We start from the raw sequence: 23454 nt of genomic DNA on the forward strand, positions 1-23454 counted from the left end.
CAAAGAGCATCTCACACTTCTCAGGAGAAAAAGCTGATGACCCTAAGTCATCAACAAGGCAAAGCAGTAACTTTGAAAGGAGAAAGATGGAGAAAGAAAGAAGGAGCATATCATCACACTTCACATCTCCCCATCCTCCAAACCAATAGTTGAGAAAATTATCATTTCTTGGAGCACCTACCCCTAAGTCTTCATTGGCTAGAAAAGCCTCTTTGCTGCTGAGCCAGCTCTCAGTCTGTTCCACATAGCCATAGAATTTCTGCACAGGGAGAAGAAACAATCATGAAAATGTAAAATAAGACACAGTCCTGACTTTGGCAGAATATACTGAAAAAAGCCTAAATTGCTCAGGCTTTTGCAAAATTTAACCACAAGAGCATTGGATGGCAATAAGCATTGGATGCTGCCAAAACCATGCACGTAACAATTATTGAAGCTTTCTCTTTAATAAGATGACTGTTTCTTTTTGTCTAAGACACTGGATACAATACAAGTACTTGCAGCATGTTTCCTAATGATGTATAGAAGGTGTTATGTAAAACAACTGGCCTGAAATAAGTATAATGTAATCCATAAGAAGCGTGAAAGCAGTCCTTACCATATGGTTTAAGTTCTTATGTACGTGAAGTTTTTTAGATGGGTCTAGTAGGACAAGCTGTTATTTAAGGCGCTTGACATTCCACATTGTAAAAACTCTTTCAGCTATTTCTGACTTAGAGCAGAAATTTTGTGAAGTTAGATGATGGTTACAAGTCTATGTTTCTGGAAAACTGCAGCCAAAACAGTTCTTACATTAGGAAAAAAATGCCAGAGGAAGAAAACTAGATTTTGTCCATTTTTTTCTTCCATTTTTTCTTCCATTTTCTTTTTCCAATTGTTTTAAAATATGCCTCTGTCCATACTGTTTTTCTTGGGGGAGAGAGTTTAGAATTGAGTAGGATTTTCTATTTCAAGTATGTTCCTTTTGCCAACTACATGAATGTCCTATTGGACAGATTGACAATGTTTAATTTTGTAAATTTCATGGCCTCTGAAAATCAGATGGTCATACATTTAGGAAAAATGTATGTAATTTGTAAAGACAGAATTTAAAGGTACAGTAAAAGCCCTGCTATTATTGAATGTGTTCTGCCCTCAGTCATCTTCCAGAAATCATTGTTAATCACTGGATATTATTACATCATCCTCAGCTAATGGTAACCCCTGTTATAAATACGCTGCTTATTCTGAGAAAAGCTGTGTGTGCATTTCATGTTGAATGTCTTTTTACTTACCTGTAAATCTTGCGCTTGAAACAATTTTATATATTGCTCCTGCCATGCTTGGATCAATTCAGACCAGGCTTTCTGTAGTCTGGAGAGAGACTGATGAATCTCAGGGGTTGCATAGTGACCAGAATTGGCAAGTTGTTGACCATAGTTACTGAGAGAGTTGAATCTTTCCACTCGTGCTTCAATCTCCTCCTAAAATATATTACTGAAGTTGATGTCAAGGGTTTATGGTATGCCAACTATTCAGAATACAGGCCTTAAGGGGGAGAATATAGACTGTAACTTTCCAACACTAATATTTGTGTGGAAAATCATTCGTCTTTGAGCTGTGTTACTGAAAAAGCACAGAATTGCCTAAGAGAAAATAAATGAGGACAATAAATGACTTTATTGCTTTAGGAATGACTGGTCTCCTACAAATCAAATTGTAATTCAGTTAGAAACAGATTGGAAAATGCTCACATATAAATGAACACAGTTTTGAACACCCATAGTACTGTATCCCCCACTGAGTTTTCCTATATAAAGGTGGTTGTTGTGAGACAAACAGCACCTAGATGTTTTTCATCTCCTGCCAGGTAAGTTGGCATCAGATTATTACATTAAAAACACTGTTCTACTTTATTCCATTCTATTTATGTTGTTAAGATGAAATATTTAACTTTTTATGCTGGTCTGAGGAATGAATTATGCCTTTATACTGAATCCTCAAGGTTATCAGATTAAAAGCAAGAGTGAGCTCTGCAAATTGAGCGTGGAATTCCTAATATAAACCATTTGAAAATAAAAATAACCATATACTGAAATAATACTGCGCAATAACTTGCAAACTACCTTAAAAATGATGTCATGGACTACTAAATGTCTGAAATTACAGCTGCTCTTCTTTGAGATTTTTTTTAGAGGGATGATGGTGCCTAGAGTTTGACAGAACAGCTGTAATATACAATTCTATTTTTTTATTCAGATTACTGCTTTGCAGTCAACTATAGTCTCCCCTAAGGACTATAGTTTGAGCCACTAATTCAATTAAAAAAAAAAAAAGAAGAAGAAAAAGCTATTTTCTATTGTGATTTATAATTCAATCTAGTCAACCCATCAGAAAAGGAAGCATTCCCTGAATTCCACCTTTTCTGTGTGACTATCTCATTAGAATTCTTGGGTTCCTTTACTAGCAAGATCAAGATCTAGATCTAGATCTTGCTACTATCTAAATTCAAAATACACCACAACAGTGTGTTGAACTTTTTATAATTTTCTACTGTTTCTATTATTAATGGCAAAAAAATAAAAAAAATAAAAAAAAATAAAAAAAAAAGAAAGCTAAATATTTGACTTGAGAGAGGACTGTTAACAGACAGAAGACTAGAAGAAGAGGGGCATCAGGCATTTGACACTAAATTCAGGTCTGGAAAATGACTTAGAATCTAACATTATTCATGCTTGCAATGGGAATTGCAAAGCACAGTATTTTCATTGTTAGTATTAGTCATGATTCTGAGAATATGCTTTTTAGAAAAGGAAATATTAACTACAAAGAAGAGGTAATACAGGAACTGAAAGGTGGCTACTACATGTGGGAAAAGTTAAAATATCAGTGTTTCTTTTTAATGTTAATAATAGCACTCCTTTTAGAAAACCATCAAAAATATGAACCAAATCAGCCATCAAAAGATTATTGGTAATTTTAAGTTCTTTACTATGAGAGTGGTGAGGTGCTGGAAAAGGCTGCCCAGAGAGGTTGTGGATGCTCCATCCCTAGAAGTGTTCAAGGCCAGATTGGATGGGGCCCTCTGCAGCCTGGTCTGGTATTAAATGGGGAGGTTGGTGGCCCTGTATGTGGCAGGGGGAGCAGGAGATTCATGATCCTTGAGGTCCCTTCTAACCCTGACCATTCTGTGATTCGTACTGAGATATGAAGAGTTCCAGTACAATGCGATGGTAATTTACTGCTCTGTATGAGACAAACTGCTGGTTTTATTTTCTTCTCAGGAAAATGGAGTTTGCATCACAAAATCTAGCTCAAAGCTAGACTGACATTAACTTCTTGGCAATGTGAGCAAGAGATCAGAGCATGTTTTGAGACTGAATCAGCTTTTCACCTGCAGAGCTGGATAGCAGAAGATGTGAGCAGTAATGTGGCTTCCCAGGAAATGAGCTCCTAAATAGCCAGTGGGATAGAGTTCCATCAATTCTTAGGTGATCTCTGTCACTAGCCTGTTACTGGAACAGACTCTCACCATGTTACTGTTAATTCATGCAGCAGAAATTCTGCTGTGTCTGCAGCATTTAGTTCCCACAGGACAGATTGACAACACCATAGAATGGCTTGGGTTAGAACGAACCTGAAAGTTCATCATGTTTCAACTGTACAGCCATGGGCAGAGTTGCCACCCTCTAGATGAGTATATTCAATTGGAAGCAATAATGATACTTGCCTTTCTCTGCTGATGCTCCTCAATCATGCTTTCCGCTTCATTTAGGCTTTTAGGAAGCCCCCCTGCTTCCATTAAGCCTCTGATGTTTTGAATCCAATCTATAATTTCCTTCATCTCAAAGTTAAACTTCTGCAACTGATATGAGGCTGCCAGCTTCTCCTTCCTGCAACACAATGTACAGTTTAGCATTATCCAACACAGAGTTGTCTAGTTCCCATTCCCACCCCATTTGCAGAGGAAGGTATACTGTGAGAAGGCAACTGAAGTGGATTCAAGCCTCCTAGCTTTCCCTTGCTGATCCTAACTATTTTCACATTAAATCAAAATTACACAGATGCATGCTGCCTTGGAGAGAACAGGCTTGCCTTCTTTTTTTATGACAGTTCATTAGAATAAGAAAGGTAAAGATCCTTACAGTTGTTGTTTCCAGAAACAATTCCTGCTCAGGCCTAAGTCTTTCTTGTTTTGAAAATATTCAAGAAAAGAAACATGAAAAAATAAGTATTTCACAAAATGTTCATGACAAATGTTATCTGTTAGTCTGGAGGCATTTTAGTAAGGAAGTCATTTTAAGCTAGGAAGTCATTGGACTAACTTTCCTGAAGTCACATCTGTGGAACTTCTGTTGCCCTGTGCCTCTTGTTCCAAATGGAGATGTCCTAGCTACCCGTATAAGCTCTGAATGGATCCTCAAAAACTTTTGGAAATCCCCTAACAAATAGATGATTTGCTACCCCAGGGAATAGCTTTGCTCCTAATGAGAGACAGTCAGACCACAAGAAGCCTTTACCTTTGTTTGGCCTGTCCCTGGAGTCGTAGCCAGTTGTTTTTCATCTCCTGTTGCTTCATAGTCAGCTTGTCATTTATGGATGGATTCCTTGTGGAAAGGCGGAAAGATTCCAATTCCAATGGCTGGAAAGAGATTTATAGTGGGGTGAATTTATGCCAAAAAAAGCTTATGTTCATTCCTGAATTTGCCTTTCAGAACAAGTTCATATTAAGATTCTAGTTTTTAAAAGTGGATACCTAGATTATAATATTAAAATATATATGTTACTATATGCACAAAAAATAATATGGATTTCTGAGCAACCGTCTAAGTGGAGAAAGATACATTTATTTTGTTTCAACACACAAATGCTAATTAACAATTAAGAAAGCAATTTTGCAGAATAGGGACAAACAGAGAAGAAAATGAAGTAGTCACAGTTTGCATACTATTGTGAAGAAAAGATTTATAGGAAGTTTGCAAAAATATGTTCCGTATGAAACTATTTCAGCCAACAGTGCAAATGATGAGGCATTGGTACAGGATTTCTTCTACTGCTGCTCATCGGAAAATATATATACACATTTTTAATATGTAGTTATATAGGAAGTCTAAACTGTAATTAATGCTCAGATTAGTCCTAAGCCATGCAAACTGGGCAATTTACAACAGCAAGAGCTGATCAGGGAATTAACCTAAGATTCTGGGGTTTGACAGCTACATCAGAAAAATATGTGAACTGAGATTTTGTGTTTTATTTCTGAACTGCACTGTAGTACAACTCATGGATCTGAAGAGACGTGTCAGAGCTTGCATCAAATTTCCACAAAATAAGAATTTTTATAGTATCCTTTGTACTTCTTACCTCTATTTTGGACTTAATAACATTGATTTCTCTCTCCATCTCTTCATGTCTTCGAATAAGGTTTTCCACACTTTCAACATCTTTCCCATAATCCAGTGCTTGTATCAGGACACTCTGAAGGGGTACAGGAAGTGTAAATGGTGATGACACAAAGAAGAAGGGTAATATTTTACTTCTATCAAATTGCTTCCTTATTCCCTTCTTTTTATTGCCATTGGAATGCTTTTATTGTCTTTTTAAGTATCTATAAAGCTCTTTATGTCTGCACTCTCAACAGAAATAGAACAAGAACTTTGAATATTCACAGATCTACATAAGATCTGGGCATTCACATGTTAAACAGAAAGGCAGGAATGCTTCCCTACACTTCTCAACCTTTATTTTCTCTCTCTCTCTCTCTCTTTTTTCTTTCTCCCCCCCACCCCCCACACATAGCTCAGAATAGCCAAATATTTCACATTCAGTTGTGTTGCAGAAGCTTGCAAGAGCTGTGTTTCGCAAAAATGTGGAAAAAAAGTTAATCTTCAGAACTCTATCACAAGTGAAATCACAGACAATAAAGGAATACTCATAAAAGTTGTTACAAAAATTTCAAACTAACGGTCTTGTAACCTGAAGTACTCCTGTCATATATTTGACTACTGGCTTACAGTTCAATAAACAGTATTTGTTATATCCATTAAGTCATTAATTCTTATTTAAGTCTTCTATTAATCTCAAAATTATGAACCAGAACAGGCATTTTTACCATATGAAAAAAAAGAAAGAAAGAGACTTTTATAGAACTTATCAAAATTGCATATTTGCCTACATTGCACAGCAGGGAGAGATGAGCAGTTAGTGCTAAACAAACTAGCTTTGAATTTGGAACACTGGAAGTTGCTACATCCAAACTAAGTGCATAATTAATTCAGGTCAAGTTCTATGGTAGTTCATCTAATTTCTGGTATTCGAAATTCACTTTGAAATTTACCTTTTTAGCCTTGAGTGACTTAAGGACTAGTAATCTGCAATGTGTTTAACATCTTCCTGCAGACTTGATACATAGACAACTGTCAGGGGCTACTGCTAGATAGTCAGTATATCTTCAGTAATACAGATATCTGAGTTTATCACACAGAAAACAGAATATTTTCCCGTGTCAATTAATCCAAATCTGGGAACTCACCTTCTCAGTAATTCTCTCTGTGATGTCATCAATTTCTCTGATCAAGGCATGAATCTCCAGAGCTCCTTCTAATTTCCTCCTGTATGCATTCAGGTTACCATGGAAACTGTTCCACCTTTTATTGGAAAATAATATTTTAGGAGTATATTTCAGAGGTGAAAACTTCCACAACTGAGTTTCATAATCTCAGTTCTAAGGAAGAAAGTCTAGACTTCTGAGCTACATTGCGTATTGATCCCCAATTCCTCAAAATAGCAAATGCAGCATGAAACATCAGCCTGATGAAACTATCTGGCTATATTCGTTCCAGGTTTTTCAGGATGGCATAGAAAGTAAAAGCTACAAAGTCCTGACACAATTTCCTTAAATTATCTTAACTAGTGGACTGTGAAGTAGCAGAAAGAATATGCACTTCACCAGGGCAACTTTTTGAACAGGTAGAAGTGCCTTAGCTTTATGAACATAGTCTGTAAAACGCAGTGAAAAAGCCTGTTTGTCTCCAAGGAAACGACTTTGGTCCTGCAGGATAAGAAATCCTCTTGGCTAACTGCTCCAAAATCTTGAAAGGCAGCTATGGTGCATGAAGTCTGGTAGTCATGATGTTAAAAAAAAAGACACATTACTCCACTGAGCCCAGCCCACCAAAAATACCTCATCCTACCTTTCTGTTTTCATTTTATGTAGAAGATTTAAAAGCATACTCACTTCTCATTGAGCTGCTTCCGGCGCTGATATATTGTCCTTGTCTCTTCCTTGTTTTGTCTCTCCAGTTTCATGGCCAGGGCATTGATAGCCTTGATGTGAGCATCATCCACTGTTGTCTCCTGTAAAGTGAAGAAAGGACAAAACAACAATAGCAGTGACAAGCAAGATTTCTATCTCGCTACCAGAAATTTCAATCAGCTCTATTATCACACTTCTTATCAGTCCCAGATGAGCTGACAGTTCAAGCAAGAAAGGATGTTAATGATGATACACTATGTAATGATGATACACAGATTCAACAGTGATTTAGGACTATGTAAAAACTCTTAGAGCTTCTTTTCTAAGCCAGGCATTCCAGCAGGGGCTCATATGTTGAGGAAATGCAGCTGCTGGTTACATAGATGGCTGCCGTAAAACAGATGTGATGTGGCAGACTGTTCCTGCATCAAACAGATGAAAGACTTGTGGCTCTTAACTTTACATAGGCATCTGTCCAGAAGTTTGCTCCACATCACGGACAACAGCCTTAAAACCTATACAGTCTAAAGAAACCAAATCATAAATTGGATAGTAAGATGTGTCACTGCTTTTCCTTTAAAAGAAACATCACTGCATAATGAAAGGTATGCAAAGCCTTTCAATTTTCTTCCCAAGTAAAATATATACTACAGGAAGGATAATAGTTGCACATTGCAAATATATCTTCTGGACTATAATGGATAATTCTTTTAAAGCATGATGGATAGTCAACACAGAATACTGCTCCAGAATTCAAAAACATTCTATATTTTTGCAAGACCAGTAAATCAAAGGCTTAAAGGGGAGACATTAATCACTGGAGTAATAGAAGCACAGTTGCCAGAAGCCAGCAATTTTTTAATAGAAATATTTATTCAAACTGAATTTTATTTATGGTACATTCATACCAAGATGTCTATTTCCATATGTACTTCAGTATTACAAACAGCCACAAAGCAAACAAGATAAACCAGTAGACAGCCACATATTGCTTCTTCAGAAACCTCAGCCTCCTCTCCTGGGAGCTAGCAACACAATATAACAGACTCTGAGTAGAAAACTTTGCAACCATCAATGTGGGACAGTCTATCCCCACTCTGCTCTCAGATTTGTCTAGTGGGGAAACCTAGACCAAATGGATGCACACACTGTGCCAAGACCAGCCTGCTTCTGTTTGGTTCACCCTATAAAGCACTGTATATTCAAGCACCAGCTATGAAGGCATCAGTCTCAGTCGTTTCCTGTAGGAATCACGTTTAAAGTGGTAAAGAAGCAGTGCCTAGAAGCAGGCAGTGTTGAAGACTAAGGGCACAAAAGATCTACCTTATTCAGTGGAAATACTTCTTTTTTCAGTCTTATACAGTTCCTGTCTCTATCCTTCTTTTTTGCTGGTACAATCCATAGCAGAACTCTTAGCTCATAGCTCAGCTGGTGTAGACTGAAGGGTGAATGAAGGTCGCTTCACTTCCCTGATTCCATGGTGCTAAAATTCAAGTGTTTTGGCTTTCTGACCAGATCTAATGTATTGTTGAAAATCTTGCTGGGTTCTGGAAATGGGAGCTCAGAGTTTTCCCCCAGGTGTCATGCATATCTATGCATTTATTTTGCATAAAAGAAGATTGTTTTCTTCAGCTAATAGGCATCAGAAAGAGAAGATGGGAGCTGGCAATACAGTAACTGGCAAATAGTATAAAAGGTAAACAGAAAAAAGAGAATATTATGAGTGCACATAGAAGTAAACCTCACTCATGAAGTTCTAATTGGCCTAATAGTGCAGACCACAAAGTATGCACAGGGATCTTTCCTGTGTGACATGGAAACCTGTTTGTCCAAATCTGTGTAGTTCATAAAGAGAGAAGGAGAGGCTACTACAAATATATTGTCTTGATAGATGGTCTCACACCTTTCCCAGAGGGAGCTGAAGATCATTTCAATAGCTTAGGAGGTGATAATGCTTCATACTTCCCCGATCTTTCATCTTAGAGTAATGGAATTGTATTTACTATCTGAATAAGCTAAAAAGTTAACTGCTGCTTCTAGCATCACAAGCTACGTGGAAACAGGCAAGGAAAACATCTCTTACCCCTGATGTTGCTCCACGGAACTCATTCAGCTTTTTCATGAGCTGCAGACAGTGCTCATAGTCATTTCCCACATCACCTATGTTAATCATGACTTCCTGAGGAAAGAAGCAGCGGATAGACAAACATTCAGGTGAAGAGTACAAGAATATAACACATTCCAATGCTTACGGTGCTGCAAAAAGTTCTGTGATTTTCTCTGTGAATCACTGACCTACAAATTCTGAAGTAGTCACTTCTGATCTTTAGATAATGATGAGACTTAGCCCCAATTTCTTTTCCAATCTATTACTGAATATAAAACAGCCTCCAAATGAAAACTTAGTGGATTAATGACTCTTCCTTCAAATAGAAACTTGCAGATTTGACAGACAATGAAACTGAATGTCAGTTGCCACATGCTTGAAGTCCCTTCTATTCTAGTGTACTTTTAGGTCTGTTTTGACAGAGACACACAAGAATAATAATCACAACTTCTTTATGTGCACTCTTTACATGTGATGTGTTAGTACTGTTCAACCAAATTTGGCACAGAAACTCACTAGAAAAGTTTTAGAATCTGTTGAATTATTCCTTCCATGTTGTTTGCAGAGCACATCATGATTCTCTCATGAAGAAGGCCCTAAGAAGGCCTGGAGGTTGACACGTATCACACATTTGTTGTGATATAGCAAGTCACTAGTGTGCTGCTTTGTTTAAATATTAGAGTTAATTTACCTTTTCTCTGATCCAGGCTTCCACCTGGTCAACTTTCTGAAGAAATTCCAGGAAATCCCGACTATCCTCCAGCATCTTTCCACGGGCAGCAACAGCTCTTTTCAGCTTTTCCCAACGCTCCTGAAGCATGCGGACCTGACGGCGGATCTCCCCTGATTTTGGGTGGCCCACTGAAACCAGGGCTTCTCCTTTCTTTGCATTCAGGAGAGGGAATTAGATATGAAGGTTACTACTGATTTCTCATGTCAATACTATGTTATAAGACTTTTCAAGGACTACTACTTTCCTAACCTGCACTGCACAATGACTTACTAATTTCTCAGGTCCCAAGTAATACAGCTCAGTTGTAATGCTCTTACACCTGGAAGCTAATCAAGCACACCAGATTTGAATATTCACCTGCCAAGGATGACATTCATGGAGTGAGAGCACAAGAGAGGCATTATGGATGATTGTACCCTTCAACAATATGATTTGCCCACGTTCAGTTAGTTTGTTTGGCAACTGAGCATGAAATCCTATTTACTTTTTGTGGAAGTAATCACTTCCGCAGTTGTGATTCGCAGGGAGAAGTTGGTGATATCTTTCTCTTTGGACAATAACAAAAGATGAAAGTCCTCCTGGAAAATAAGGAATCTCTCTGTTTTAAATTAATGGGATTCCATTTCTATGGCATAGTAACTAGGTTCTCGTCATATGAGTAGAAAAAATGATAAAGAGATGGTGAGGAAGCTATCCATCCTTCTTATTCCATCCTAGATAACCTGTAGTGATCTGTAAAAACACTATCAGAGTGTTAGTGTTACCTTATTAACAGCTGTGATGATTTCTTCATTTGCTAGAATCTCTGCCTCAAAGACCTGATGCTTCTGCAGCAGCTTCATTTTGTCCTGCAGATTGCTGGGATCTTGTATGGAAGGATCCTCTAGCTTCTGCATGCGCTCACTGATCCAGTCTTCTGCCTGTAGCAGCATGAAGCACTCAAGTTAGCATGACAACCACATGTCATCCTGGGGTCTCCTCCGAGTACACTGTTCTATGAAGTTTCCTATCCCTGGGCTCTTCAGTTTTTGAACTATTCTACTTGAAAGGAAATGAAAGCAGGTAGAAATGAAAATAATTTTTATCTGACAACAGGAATAATAAAAAAATTCCTTGAAAGCAAACACTTTGCTGCTACACTTCATAACGTTTGAAATATGCTAATCAGGAACACCACATTTGGACCACCAGCTGAATCATGAATGTAATAGTAGTAATGTAATGAAGACTAGTAATGTAAATGTTACACATTTCTCCTAAGAAATTCTTTCTTAGGAGGCTTAAACTTATGTAGAAGGAAACGGACAACAGGATAGTGACTTTTCCACATTTTTTTAATAGTTTGCTAAACTTACTCACTTTGCATTGACACAAATATCTTCTGTCCATCAAAGCACACAACTGAACATTTGACACACACTGTAATTGATTCTGTTGTCCTCAGACCACTTCAGTGACTACAGCACAGCAAATTGAAGGCAGCCTTATCAGTTTCAAAGCATCTTGGCTGTCCTTGTGATACTGCACTACATACAAGAGCTGACAACTGGAAGATTTTCTCAGTTAATTAAAATTTTTAAGTATTATTTCAACTGCTGAAATTTTACTAAAAAATTTTTTAGAAAAAAGAATTTTAACTAAAATTTTAACTAAAAATTGTTTTCACTAGCAGCACATTCCCCTGAAACCATTTCCCTCAAAAGTACAGCTAGAGATTCAAAGAGCAGTCTTTTGCCTTATGTCAAGGTTGCCCAGGACAGCAGTCATCTGCTGTTTTCATTTCTGACACCCTCCTTACAAGCTAGGGCCTTCTCCCATTACCCAGCCACATACTAACGCTTTGAGGTCACTTAAACTGACTTCTCATTTGAATGAGAGAGACTCATCTGTGCAGTTAGACTGGGAAACTAATGTATTCCCTGCACACAACCTCTCAAAGTGTGATTCTATTTTCTAATAATAGGCAAGGGCTTTATGGCAAACTGAATAAAACTATTAAAAAAAAGACACATCTGCACACTTATTGGCTTAATTTATTCTCACTTTACTGAAGACAAGGACAGTGAGCCTAGTGCTATACTCACTGCAGGTACATGAGAACAATCTTATTTCAATGAGACTCATAAAAAAAAGTGGGCTTTATCAATTTAGAAATCTATGTTTTCAAAATGTATATGATTTTTTATTAACAGAAGTATTTCAAACATACACACAAAAAACTGTTTGATCAGTGGAAATTACTTTAATTATGGAGTAAGAATTTTCAGGGGGGTGGGATCTGTACTATCACAGGAATCACAGAATTGAAGGAGTTAGAAGGAACTCCTGGAGATCATTAAGTCAAACTACTCTGGTAAAGCAGGTTCCCAAGAGTAAGTTACATAGGATAGCATTCAGGCAAGTTCAGAATACCTCTAGAGAAGAAGACTCCCAATAAATAAGAATAAGCAATGACCTCACAGATTGCACAACTAAATTCAAAACTCATCTCTGCAGTTTAATTCTCCTCTGGGGCTTGTCCTCATAAATGAACTCATACACACCCAGAACATCGTTAAATTTAAGTTAAGCATTCAATTCAACCAAAGAGGAAGAGAAATATTACTGCAAGTTTTTTTTTTTTTAATTACTTGGTGGCATTCACATTCTGTAGCAGTAGGCAATGACTTTAGATTGACAGACTAAATAAGTAGTTACTTTGAGAGCAAAAACTCTCTACAGAACTCTTGGCTGAATCAATGCAGAGAAATTCCTCACTATACAGAGCCATATGCTGTGTTGTATGTTATTCACAATGATGGAATGAAGGAGGACCCCAGTCCAAGCACTGATTTGACAATTATAGATAGATGGGAAGCAATTAAGAAGCATTCTTAGTGAAGAGGTTGACTGTATCTCTAGGAGCACATGACGGTTTCCTCCAGTAGAGTGGATGTTAGCAGGTATGTGACCTCTTTGTCAGAGGTATAGCGTTCTTTTAAAAATTAGCACTTTTAAAAGTTAGCACTGTGCAATGCACTGTCCATTCCATCTACTTCTAGGCCACAGTGTGGACCGACTGTGATTAGTGAACTGGTTCATGTGGTAGGAAAGGTATGGCTAAATAATACAGGTTAATATTTGACTGTGTAAATAATTCCTAATAAAGTTTATTTCAAAAAGCAGAGTGCACCTCTGGCTCATCAGCACAGCCAAAGAAGAGGATATTTAAATATTTGATCGTTACTGGGGGAGCTCTAAATATATTTTGTTATAAATTGAATTTACTACCTATTTATTTATTTATTTTAAAATTTGGTTGTTAGAAGTTGGTTGAGGAAGTGTAAGACTGGTCTTTGCTGACAACCCTAATTTGAACTGCATCAGGACAAGTGCCCTTTTTGTGGAATGGGAGGTGACAAGTACCTGCAGCTTTTCTTTAAAACATGAAGAATGTTCCAAGGGATGTAGCAACAGAAGGGCTTATCAGGCCAGCAAGAGTGTTTGCAAATGCCCTTTCTTGTCTATGTGCTGTTGCCTATGTCAGCACATTGGATGTTAAGACGTTTTTCAGTCACACACACTGTGCTATCCTTAGAAAATCCAACCTGTTATATCTTCCCAACCGCTGTGCCAGGAACAGAGCTGCTTGGTTACAAGACTATGGCCAGAACTGGATACAGGCTAACCTAATCTGCAGAGACACGCTTATTGAAGCTGAAGAACTATACTTACAGAACTGTTTTGAACACTTTCAATAAGCATCCACTGGTAGAGCATAGCGCCCTTGCCATATTGCTTTCCACACTGCGTTCACTCTGCCTTAAAACACTCTTTCTATCCCGCTAAAGGAAGCATAAAGCAGTGGCTGGCAGTTACTTTTTGATTAGTTTTATTTTATCAGGACTCCTGATGTGTAAAGAAGCTCGAATGGTCACAATCCCACAACAATGGCATGTATAGTAAAAACAATGGTGTTGGCTCACCTACCACATGAATGTAGCAGTAAAGTAGTTGCCATCTCAGAGTAAATTATCAATTCAGCTAATCTCTGGCAAAAACAAGCACTCTATCCAACAGATGTAAGCAGTTTCCCATTCTTCTACTCCCATACTCGTCTAAATTTCTTACCTCTGCCAAGTTCTGATAGAAAAGTGCCAGAAGAAGGGCGGTCTGCAGCTTTTCTCTCCTGCTCTGGGAGAGATTCTTGATCTGCTGCTTCCTTTGAAGAATGGTGTTCAGTTTGTGCTGAATCTGTATCCCATCCAATCCACCATCCTTTTCTAGCTTGTTTGCTTGTTCTTGAAGAGACATCATCTGAGAAGGCAATAAATCTAAAGTCAATTAATTGCTTTCAAGTGATGTTAAAGAAATAAAACTTCAGGCTAATTTCCATACCACTTTTTGCTGGAAGAAGCAAAAAAAACGTTAGGGACAGGTTAACCAGCATTTCCCCCACAGTGCCCCTTGCCCAGTACTACAACATATCCACTATCTCCTTATCATTTGTTACTTTAGCACACTGTGATTATTTAGATGAAATAAAGCTGTAGCTACTGGAGTCCTTTTCCCACTGATCAGGTGGTGCAAGGAGTCATGGAGCAAGCCTGGCACTTATGACTGCCTGGATTTTATTGTTTTGTGGAAATCAGGTGTTGGGAGGTAGTTCTCAACCCAACAATAAATCTGCCAGGGAGGAGGTACAGGGCTGGGAGCTCATTCAATCTGGAGAAACAGGCACAGGCCCAGGTTTCAGAGCTTAGCCCTAGCATGGGTGAAATACAGCAGCTGGCCATCAGCCAGCCAGATTCTTTTAGGTGTGGGTGAGCAATCCAGCTTCAATTCCACAGATGCAAAAAAACTAGACAATTTAGTACAGACATTATATAATAAACATATATTTAAATAATTAGCAAAACACCAACTCTGACATACTGTATTTTACATGCTTCAAAAGCCACATTCTTTTTAAGAAAAAAAGGTGAAAACTTCTGGTATCCATAACACAGTATGGTCTGCTTTAAATATCTTTTTTCCTCCTAAGTCCCAGTATTTGATTTTTCTAAGTGTTTTTTTCATCTGCTTCAAGACAATGCAGACAAGACTTGGAAATGGATTGTTTAATACTTTTCTCCACTATCCTGTCTGTTATTTCACTAAGCTTCCCCATTTTTCTCTGATTCAAGCATATCAGGCACATCACATCTGTTGCCACATTAATAAAAAACAAATAGAATTATTCCAGTTCCTGTAATGGTAAAATATTCCTTATTGTTTACTGTACCTTTTCATCCTGTGATGCCAGTAGCTTCTCAAAAGCCTCATGTTTCCTAATCAGTTGCTCTACTTCATCTACAGAGTTTCCAAGGTCACTGCTTTTCAAATAAACCTACAAAAAACATTTAATACTTCACTCGCTTGATTAAACATCACATAATCCCAATTCATAAATATGAGAAGGGATATTAGCTCTACAGCACACTTGAGAGGAAATAAAAGGAAAAGAAGGCAATTCAAACTGGAAATGAAATAGCAGAGCTTTATGGTCTTGAGTAAGAGAGGTACAATAGCAGGTCCTACTATGTAAACTGACCTGTCTCTGCTTTCTCTAAATCACAAAGCTGGTAAATTCAACAGCCATTCATGTAATCCAAAACTAGATCAACACTGCCATGTCTGATGTGCCTTATAGTTTCTTCTTAGAATACATCCCACAGCACAGACTTTATAGCCTCCCTTGGCAATTCATTGCACTGCTTCATTACCATTACCATTAACAAGATTTTCCAAGTACATAACCTGAAAATGCATTGCTAATATTTCATCTCATTACATTCTGCCCGCTTCAGCACAGAAAGAAAATAATTTCTTTTACATTTGCTTCAGCTTTTTCCATTTTTATATGCTCACATAGGCTTAATAGGTATTTCTATCATCTCTTGCTAAAACTACACTGGAGCAGATCAATCATTCCACAGATGCTGTGTCTCTTTGACTTCTAATTATTCTCATTGATCTCCCCTGAGTCTTTTCCATTTCCACTTACTTTGAAATGGTGTTCCTACGATTTGATGCAGTACTTGGCTGAATCTTCCAGAATGAAGGTAGCAGAGAGCTTCCTTCTGTTGCCTTTCAAAGTGTAATCATGCATTTGCGTATGGTGCTTATCTTTTACACAATACCTTGAACTCAAATTCACCTTGTAAACTGCATTAAGTTTCCAGAATCTTCTTAGAAGAACTGCTATAAGACCAGTTTGTTTCTGTCCTGTATTTGTTCAGCTGATTATTTATGAAAAATATCATATGATTCTATGATCCTTTGATAATGCTGTACCTGAAACAAGCATATTAGATCTTCTATTTTTTCATGCTGCGCTTCCAACTGTCTGGCATTAATTTTATCTACTATCATGTCAGTCTCTGAGGTAGTAAGACTGTAGTCTTAAAAAAAAATTAATCAGTTTTAAGGAAACTGCTTTACTAGTCACTTAAATGCTGTTATGACATTTTCTAACAAATCCCTGCACATCGCTAATGCACCGCTGTGCTTGTTGACTCCTTCCTGATGTTAAGAAAATTGGTTGCACAATTACATCTTCCATGCATTCAGTCTCTGGGGAATCTTCTGAAGATGTTTCCTAGGCACATTTTACATGCAATGGAATCCACATCCACAGCACCAACAGGCCCAGGCAGCCCCGACCATTCTCTGAATGCCCTCCAGCCCCATCTGGGGGCCCCACTGAGGCTCTGCTCTGGCCTCTGCCTTGTCAGAGCTACACTGAATGGAGGCCTCAGCCTGGCTCTCCTGGATGGACGCAGATGGCACTTGCTTTATCACCTTCATCTCCAGCTGGTGGATGGAGCTTGATAATGCCACTCTGCTTGGCCTCTGTGGCTTAGAGGACTTACTGCTAGACTTAAGTCTGACTTTCTTGTTCATTTTTGGGAGTTAATGAGTGAAATATTTTGCGTGTAGAGAAAAATGTACAGAAGAACATTACGCCCAGACCAGATGTTCAAACTGTTCTGTATTAATCCATACAGAGTATCAGAAGAGACATGAGCAAATCCCAACACAGTAATCATTGTCAGGAAGAGGGGAAGGCCGTGTAGAATAGATCTACATTTTTAAGAAGTCTAGCCCATGAATATTAAATACAATTCCAACCAGAATGCAGGTATTTTGTCATTGAAACTTTAATCCTTTGATCTATCTAATCATCAAGTGTACAAACTTATGAGATATTGTTTTTTTAGAGTGTTTTTGTGTTTGGTTTGCTCTTGTGGAAGAAAAACTCCATGCACATCTGTTTGCTCAATTGCTGCATTAAGCCACTTATAATTGGCTTCCATTTCTACTCTGCTGTTAGCTGACACAGAAACAAAGCTATCAGCTGATGCTTGGCACTTCTGTTTGTTGTATATAAACACAGAGCCACATACTGCACCCTCTACATTCATGTTTTGACAGCTCCTTTAAAGACAACGTAGTTTCTCTACCTTATTTTGTGGATTATTATTATTTCTGGTAAAAAAAAAAAAAAAAAGGATTTACAAAGGAAGAAGAAAATCATTACAATTTTCCACATATCACTCCTTTATTTACCAACTGTTAGCAGTGGAGCTACAACATTCTACACGAAAAAATTGCCAGTAGTTTTCCTGCTCTTATAATCTATGGTAGAAGAAAAAGCAAAGGGACATCTGCTGGTAAGGACGGTTACTTTCTTTGGAAAAGGGAGACATTTGAGAGCACGGGTGTGGGACAGTGAGTCATAATCAGCTGCCTCTGACTGCTCGGTGTCTTGCTCCTACTGAAAATCACTACGCACGGGTAATACATTCAAGCCCTATTCCCTGAGCTCCCAGAGCAGTGGAAAAAGTGCTTCTGACATTTGAGCAGGCCCCCAAAGTAGAAGCTCATGCAAGTGTGCTTGAGAATCCATATTTTAATACTGAAAAAGAAAACTGTTACAAAAGAAAAGTGGCTGCACACATTGCAGGAGAGGCAATTGCCATGTGCTTAGAAGAAGCCAGTACCAGCGGCACTAGCAGTGCTACTTGGAGAGCTGACGAGACAAAAACTTTTCATTTGTCTTGTAAACAGAAATCTTATTACAGAAATTGCTAGAATCAGAACAGCAACAGTTTTTCATTTAAGCATTTGTTATATCAATCTTAAAGCAGAACAGAAACTAGCTCACACAATATGATGTTGGCCCTTGGCCAATTACATCATTTTCTGGCATAGGGAATGGCTTCAGACAGGTCCCCAAACTCCTACTCTGAAAGTGACGTGTTAATTTCAAATACAAAAACATTGCATAGCTCTCCTCAGGTAACCTACCAGGGCCTCCCACAGCACACAGCAGGTATAAACTTTCTTTCAAGTTTGTTTCCATTATGAATCATGGCCCATCATCAAGAATCTAATTCTCAGCCGCAAAAAGCACCAGAGACCTGACCACTCACTATACAGTTGACTCATTTTTAACTGAAGACTTTGCAAAGATGCTTAAAACCACAAAATAGACTTGGCCTTTTCTGATATTTGAAACAGAACATGTAGCGAATAGCCAAATTATTAACAATGCAAAGAACATAAATGAGGTTTTATGTCTACTTCAAGTGGAGTTTTTCACTATTTCTGAGCTCACTGCATAGATTCAGGCATATTGTTGTGATAGAAACTCTTCTTTATGAGCTAACACAGAATTAAATGCAAAGTCCATTTCAAAAAATACATTCATTTGATGTAAAATAGCACTATATACACAGTTATGTGGCAGCACAGGCCAGCTCTGCTTTTTGGAAAAATACTAAATGAAACAATAATACAGACATATTGGAAACTGAGACAGCCCTGAAGAAATTTGGCTTCCAATAAATGTCATTTTCATTTCTCTAGAAGAAAAAGTATTTTAAGTATTTCTGTGAATCCACTCCCTTCTCTTGCTTCTGCTCTTCACAATACAGCAAGCTTAACATATTTTGCCCCCCACTGCCTGCTTGGGGCTTGCTGCTGAGATGGCTAGAACTCCACTGAAAATCTTTCAGCTCTAAGCATGAACTAAAGGCTAGTATTACTTCCAGACTTAAATGCCTTCACTTGAAGGGTGTAACTCAGTCCAAACTCTGCCCAGAAAAATGATAACAACAAAGTTTGATTTTATCTTCTTCTGATAAAAGTAAATAAATAATAATAAAAAAGAAATAATGGAGAAAAAGTTTTAGCAAAGTAAATACATATGCTTAATACAATGATTACATATTGTTCACAACTAAGTAATACAATATCTTGTCATAAGTGGAATAAAACACACTAAGTTGTTTCTAAAAAATGCATGCCTACACCTTTTCTATCAAACTGACATCACTGTATTGTTGGCCACTGATCTCACAGAACAGGTCTGGAATTCTAATGTTAAATGTATTTAAGAATTTTCTTCCCTCCCACCAGTGCATGCTGTTCATGCATTATCTGATACTGGAAAGGTAAATGGGAGAAATACAGAAACCAATCAGTGTTTGTTTTCCTGTAAGTGCTACCATCACATCTATCAAAATTTCCAAGGTGTTAGACAATAATCATATGCTCTTACAATTTTTACTTATAAAACATTTGTCTGAAGGCATATTAAATTCCTCTTAAAATCCCCTTAGTTTCACTGCTGCACAGTTTCTGGGTTACCTAAATCTGACAAGCAGTGGAGACTAAATTCCCATTTTTCCCCCCAGGAAAAGGTGATATCTCCCTTTTTCTAAGGGAAAAATTATTTTCTTCCCTCGTAATTAAATTGCAACTGTTTTTTTGAAAACAAGGATTACTTCAAAAAGTTTACAAACCCAAGTATTAACCATTTAGAAATACAACACAATTTGACAAATGAGAAAATGAAAGCAATAGGAAAAAAAAAAAAAAACAAAACGTAAGAAAAACTATACTGTGGATTTGTCCCATGTCCCAGACTGACTGTCAGAGAGGAAGACCAAATTTTGGCTTCAATGTCTTGAACCTTAAAAACGCTGAGCACTAGAGCCCAATTATGCAAAACCTGTAAGTAGATGCACAGAACTGTGCATGTCAAGTTGACAGTAGAGCTCAAATGGTTAAAATGAAACATTTATCAAGAGCTGGATCAGATCACAGTGCTCAGTTTCATTTAGGAAGGATGAAGAGGCATCTGCAGTCTTGATGACAGAGAACAAAAGTTGCTTTCTGGTTGCCCCAAAAGTCATCCTCAGCTAACAGGAACATGGCAGGAAGCATACAAGAAGGAATCCACATGGTTCAATTAATGCAACTTAAAACCTGTGTTTGCAAATGTTCCTAGAATGGAATGGAAATCTTCACCACTTTCCTCCCAGAACCAATGTTGACAGCGATAGATGGACACCAGGAGCCTTCTGCATGTCTGTGAGCTGAAGACATTGTATGAGTTGGTATGTTTGGCAAAAGGTCTTCAGGACATACACTATCTAGGCTGCATGTTTCCTGAGATCTCAAACCAGATCTTGTCCATGGCTGTTGGGTAGAAAGCAATCCTGAACAGCAAACTGGATTCACTGATAAGGAGAGGTCAGCCCCAATCCCCACTGGATGAAGAGGTGGACCAGTTATACCTGCATCATGTGTTTTGATAAAGATTGTTGGACTTGGGCTCCTTCTAAATTCTCTTACCACTTGGATAGGCATTGCAGTCCAAGGAGTGGCAAGTATCAAGGTGATTTTGGAAACCTTGTGGTGAGCAGGTGTTAGCCCATCGCATTGAGTCTTCCCAAACTCTGGCTTTGATGAAGCATGGTTCTGAAAGACAATCAGCTCTGGACTTAAATCCCTGCTTGTGACTTCATTCCCAACAGCGGTATTTTCTCTTCCAGTCAATGCAGCTGGGGACAGCCAGATATCTCTGGAGACAGTTTCTTGGGGAAAGCTAGGATACTTAGAGGAAGTCACATGAAATTGTGTGATTTGAAGAGCTGGAGACCCACCTGAAGGGAAGCTGGCTTTTGGTTTCTGGGATCCTGTTGACAGACCAGCTGGATTTTCAGGCAGCTTTTCTAATTGTGGCATGAGAAGACTTGAATGAACATGATTGCTTGCATGAGAATCTGCTCGAAAAGGCTTTACTGTTAAGCTGCACGTTGAAATGTAAAGCTTCATTGAAGCGTGGAGATCTTGCATTTGGACATTGCACTGGCTACAGCCTTGCTGGAGTGGGAAAGAATCACAATGTTCCAGGGATGCATGCCGATTTTTGCTGCAGAGTGTTGAAACATCTGGAATAGCAGATAGGTCAACATTCAGACGTGATGTCCAGCTTGGTGGAGCTTTGCAGGAAAGAACATCAGAGGGCAAAGATACAGCAAACTTCATGGGATTGTTTTTTTCAGAAGAAAAATGAGCACTTTTATCTCTTTCTGAATATTGCTTGTAAGATGCAGGTGTTGACCAAGTTCCAGAACCTTCACATCCACGTCTCCGGGGGTCTCTGGGAGAACTGGACCACCTGGATATCCTATCTGAAAGATCTGCACAGTAACTAGTGCTCCCCAAACCTTTTCTCCGGTCTGTGTGTTCCAGGACGACATCTAGCCTCGAACAGTAAGCTCCAGAAGACACACTGCTTGGTGATGAGCTGGCATTTCCTTGAGCGATCTCTGCAACTGATTGACCAGTGGGAGGATGCCTTGCTGCTGGTGGCATCTTTTGGAAAGGCCTGTCTTGCACAATAGATTCAAAAGGAGGAGGTGGGGTCATTCTGCTGGGAGATAGCATCACTTCCGCAGTAGAGACATAGACAGGTACTGATGAAAGATTGCAGCGATGGTTCCTGCATGACATTCTGCAGCTTAGTCCTAAACGATGCAAGACCAAAGCCACAGAAACTTGCCTTTCTCCCTCTTTTTAAAACCAACTCCTACTCCTTTTTCCTTTGGTACTGGAAATTTCCATTCTTCTTCCGAAGCAAAGGAATGAGAGGTTAATATGCATTCTCCGGGGAAAAAAAATGGCAAACTAAAAAAATCCGCATTCAAAATAAAATAACACAGCTCTTCTAGTACTGCTACCACCACCTATCACGTCTGCAAAGTGATACGAGAGCAGGATGGGCAGAAAGATAAATTACAGAGCATGAGGCTCTGCTCCCTGAGTGTTCTGACAGTGAGACTGCAGACGGAGTAGGAGGGAGCCAAAAATGCTTGCCAGAGACAGTCTGTGTACTTGCTGCTATTTCATTTGTGGAAAAAAAAAAGGAAAGCAGCTAACCTGAGCAAGGCATCTGCTGCTGTGAAAAGGTTAGAAAAGAGCAGAATGCGCAGGACACTGCTTCTGCTCAAAGCAAAAGTGACTTTTTCTTTCTTCTCTGTTTCAGCTGTTGCTTGTCTGCACTCTGAATGGCAAGATCTCAGTTTGCTGGTCTTCAGAGAGTTTCCTACAACAGTTCCAAGCAATGGCACAACTGAATTCATAATTAAAAAAAAATATAAAAGATAGATGTTTGCGTAATTTTCTCCACATGTGCTCTATTTTCTTTAGCATAGAACAATCCTAGACTAAATTCTGCAAAAATCCTTCGAAGGTTTAAGTAACTTGGATGTAATATAAGATGCTGGCTTGAAGTCAAACCAGTCACACTGGCACAGACAGCGAATGAGAGAGCAGTTCTCAGTAGCAGTTCTTAGTTTAAAACACTCATGTGTTGCCTTCTTTCTTCCTCCATTCCTCGCTGCTGAGAGAGACTTGGTCTAAAGCACATGAAGTTCTGGGAAAATAGGATCCAATAATTATGGGATGACAGGAACTGCTTTCTTACAGATGTAAAACAGTGAAACGCGTGTGACTTGACTTAAGTATTTCCTTGAACACAAAAGTCAGAAAAAAACAAGGGGTGGAGTCATTGCTTACATTTGTTTTCTTGAGAGGAATTCTTTTTGAAAGCATGTTTGATTCTGCCCATTCCGAAAGTAGTAAATGAGAAAATTCCCACTGGGGAAGTGGGGAGTCTTCAATAGATGTCTTAGCTGAATAATTTTTGACAGCACTTTTGAAAGGGATCCTCCTGCCTATCTCCCTAGGGAGAAAATCTGAGTCACAACGCAGCTATATTTTAACTCCAGATAGTAGTAACAGAGCTCCATCCAAATGTAACAGATTCCTCTTCCAATTGTTCTTAAATGTAAAGAAGTAAAATACAAACAGTGGTTAAGAAATCTCAGAACACTGAGTAATTGCTGATTGATCCAAAGGGCAGATGCTCGCAGCCACAAAAAAACAGCAGTTCTCAGTATTCCTTCCTCATTCAGACCAGAATTTGGCAGCTCAGGAATAATCTGTTCAAAGAATTTTCACTCAGGGAGATGAGAGAATGAAAGGAATAGGAGATATTCTGGA

General features: G+C 38.5%; 1 protein-coding gene across 1 annotated transcript in view; it reads right to left on the reverse strand.

Moving 5' to 3' along the window:
- The window catches only part of SPTBN5 (spectrin beta, non-erythrocytic 5), a 90758-nt gene that overhangs the window by 21435 nt on the left and 45869 nt on the right, over nt 1–23454 (reverse strand). Inside the window, exons 36-47 of the mRNA XM_052696232.1 lie at nt 15338–15442; nt 14185–14370; nt 10839–10994; nt 10033–10224; nt 9318–9413; nt 7217–7335; nt 6512–6626; nt 5344–5457; nt 4500–4621; nt 3710–3872; nt 1275–1463; nt 182–259 (exon numbers count right to left, since the gene is read on the reverse strand). Of these exons, the coding sequence (XP_052552192.1) occupies nt 182–259; nt 1275–1463; nt 3710–3872; nt 4500–4621; nt 5344–5457; nt 6512–6626; nt 7217–7335; nt 9318–9413; nt 10033–10224; nt 10839–10994; nt 14185–14370; nt 15338–15442 (1635 nt within the window). The remainder of the gene's footprint in view (nt 1–181; nt 260–1274; nt 1464–3709; nt 3873–4499; nt 4622–5343; nt 5458–6511; nt 6627–7216; nt 7336–9317; nt 9414–10032; nt 10225–10838; nt 10995–14184; nt 14371–15337; nt 15443–23454) is intronic.

Source organism: Tympanuchus pallidicinctus, unplaced genomic scaffold (assembly GCF_026119805.1).
Source record: "Tympanuchus pallidicinctus isolate F22 unplaced genomic scaffold, pur_lepc_1.0 scaffold3, whole genome shotgun sequence".
In the NCBI taxonomy this organism is placed as follows: Eukaryota; Metazoa; Chordata; class Aves; order Galliformes; family Phasianidae; genus Tympanuchus; species Tympanuchus pallidicinctus.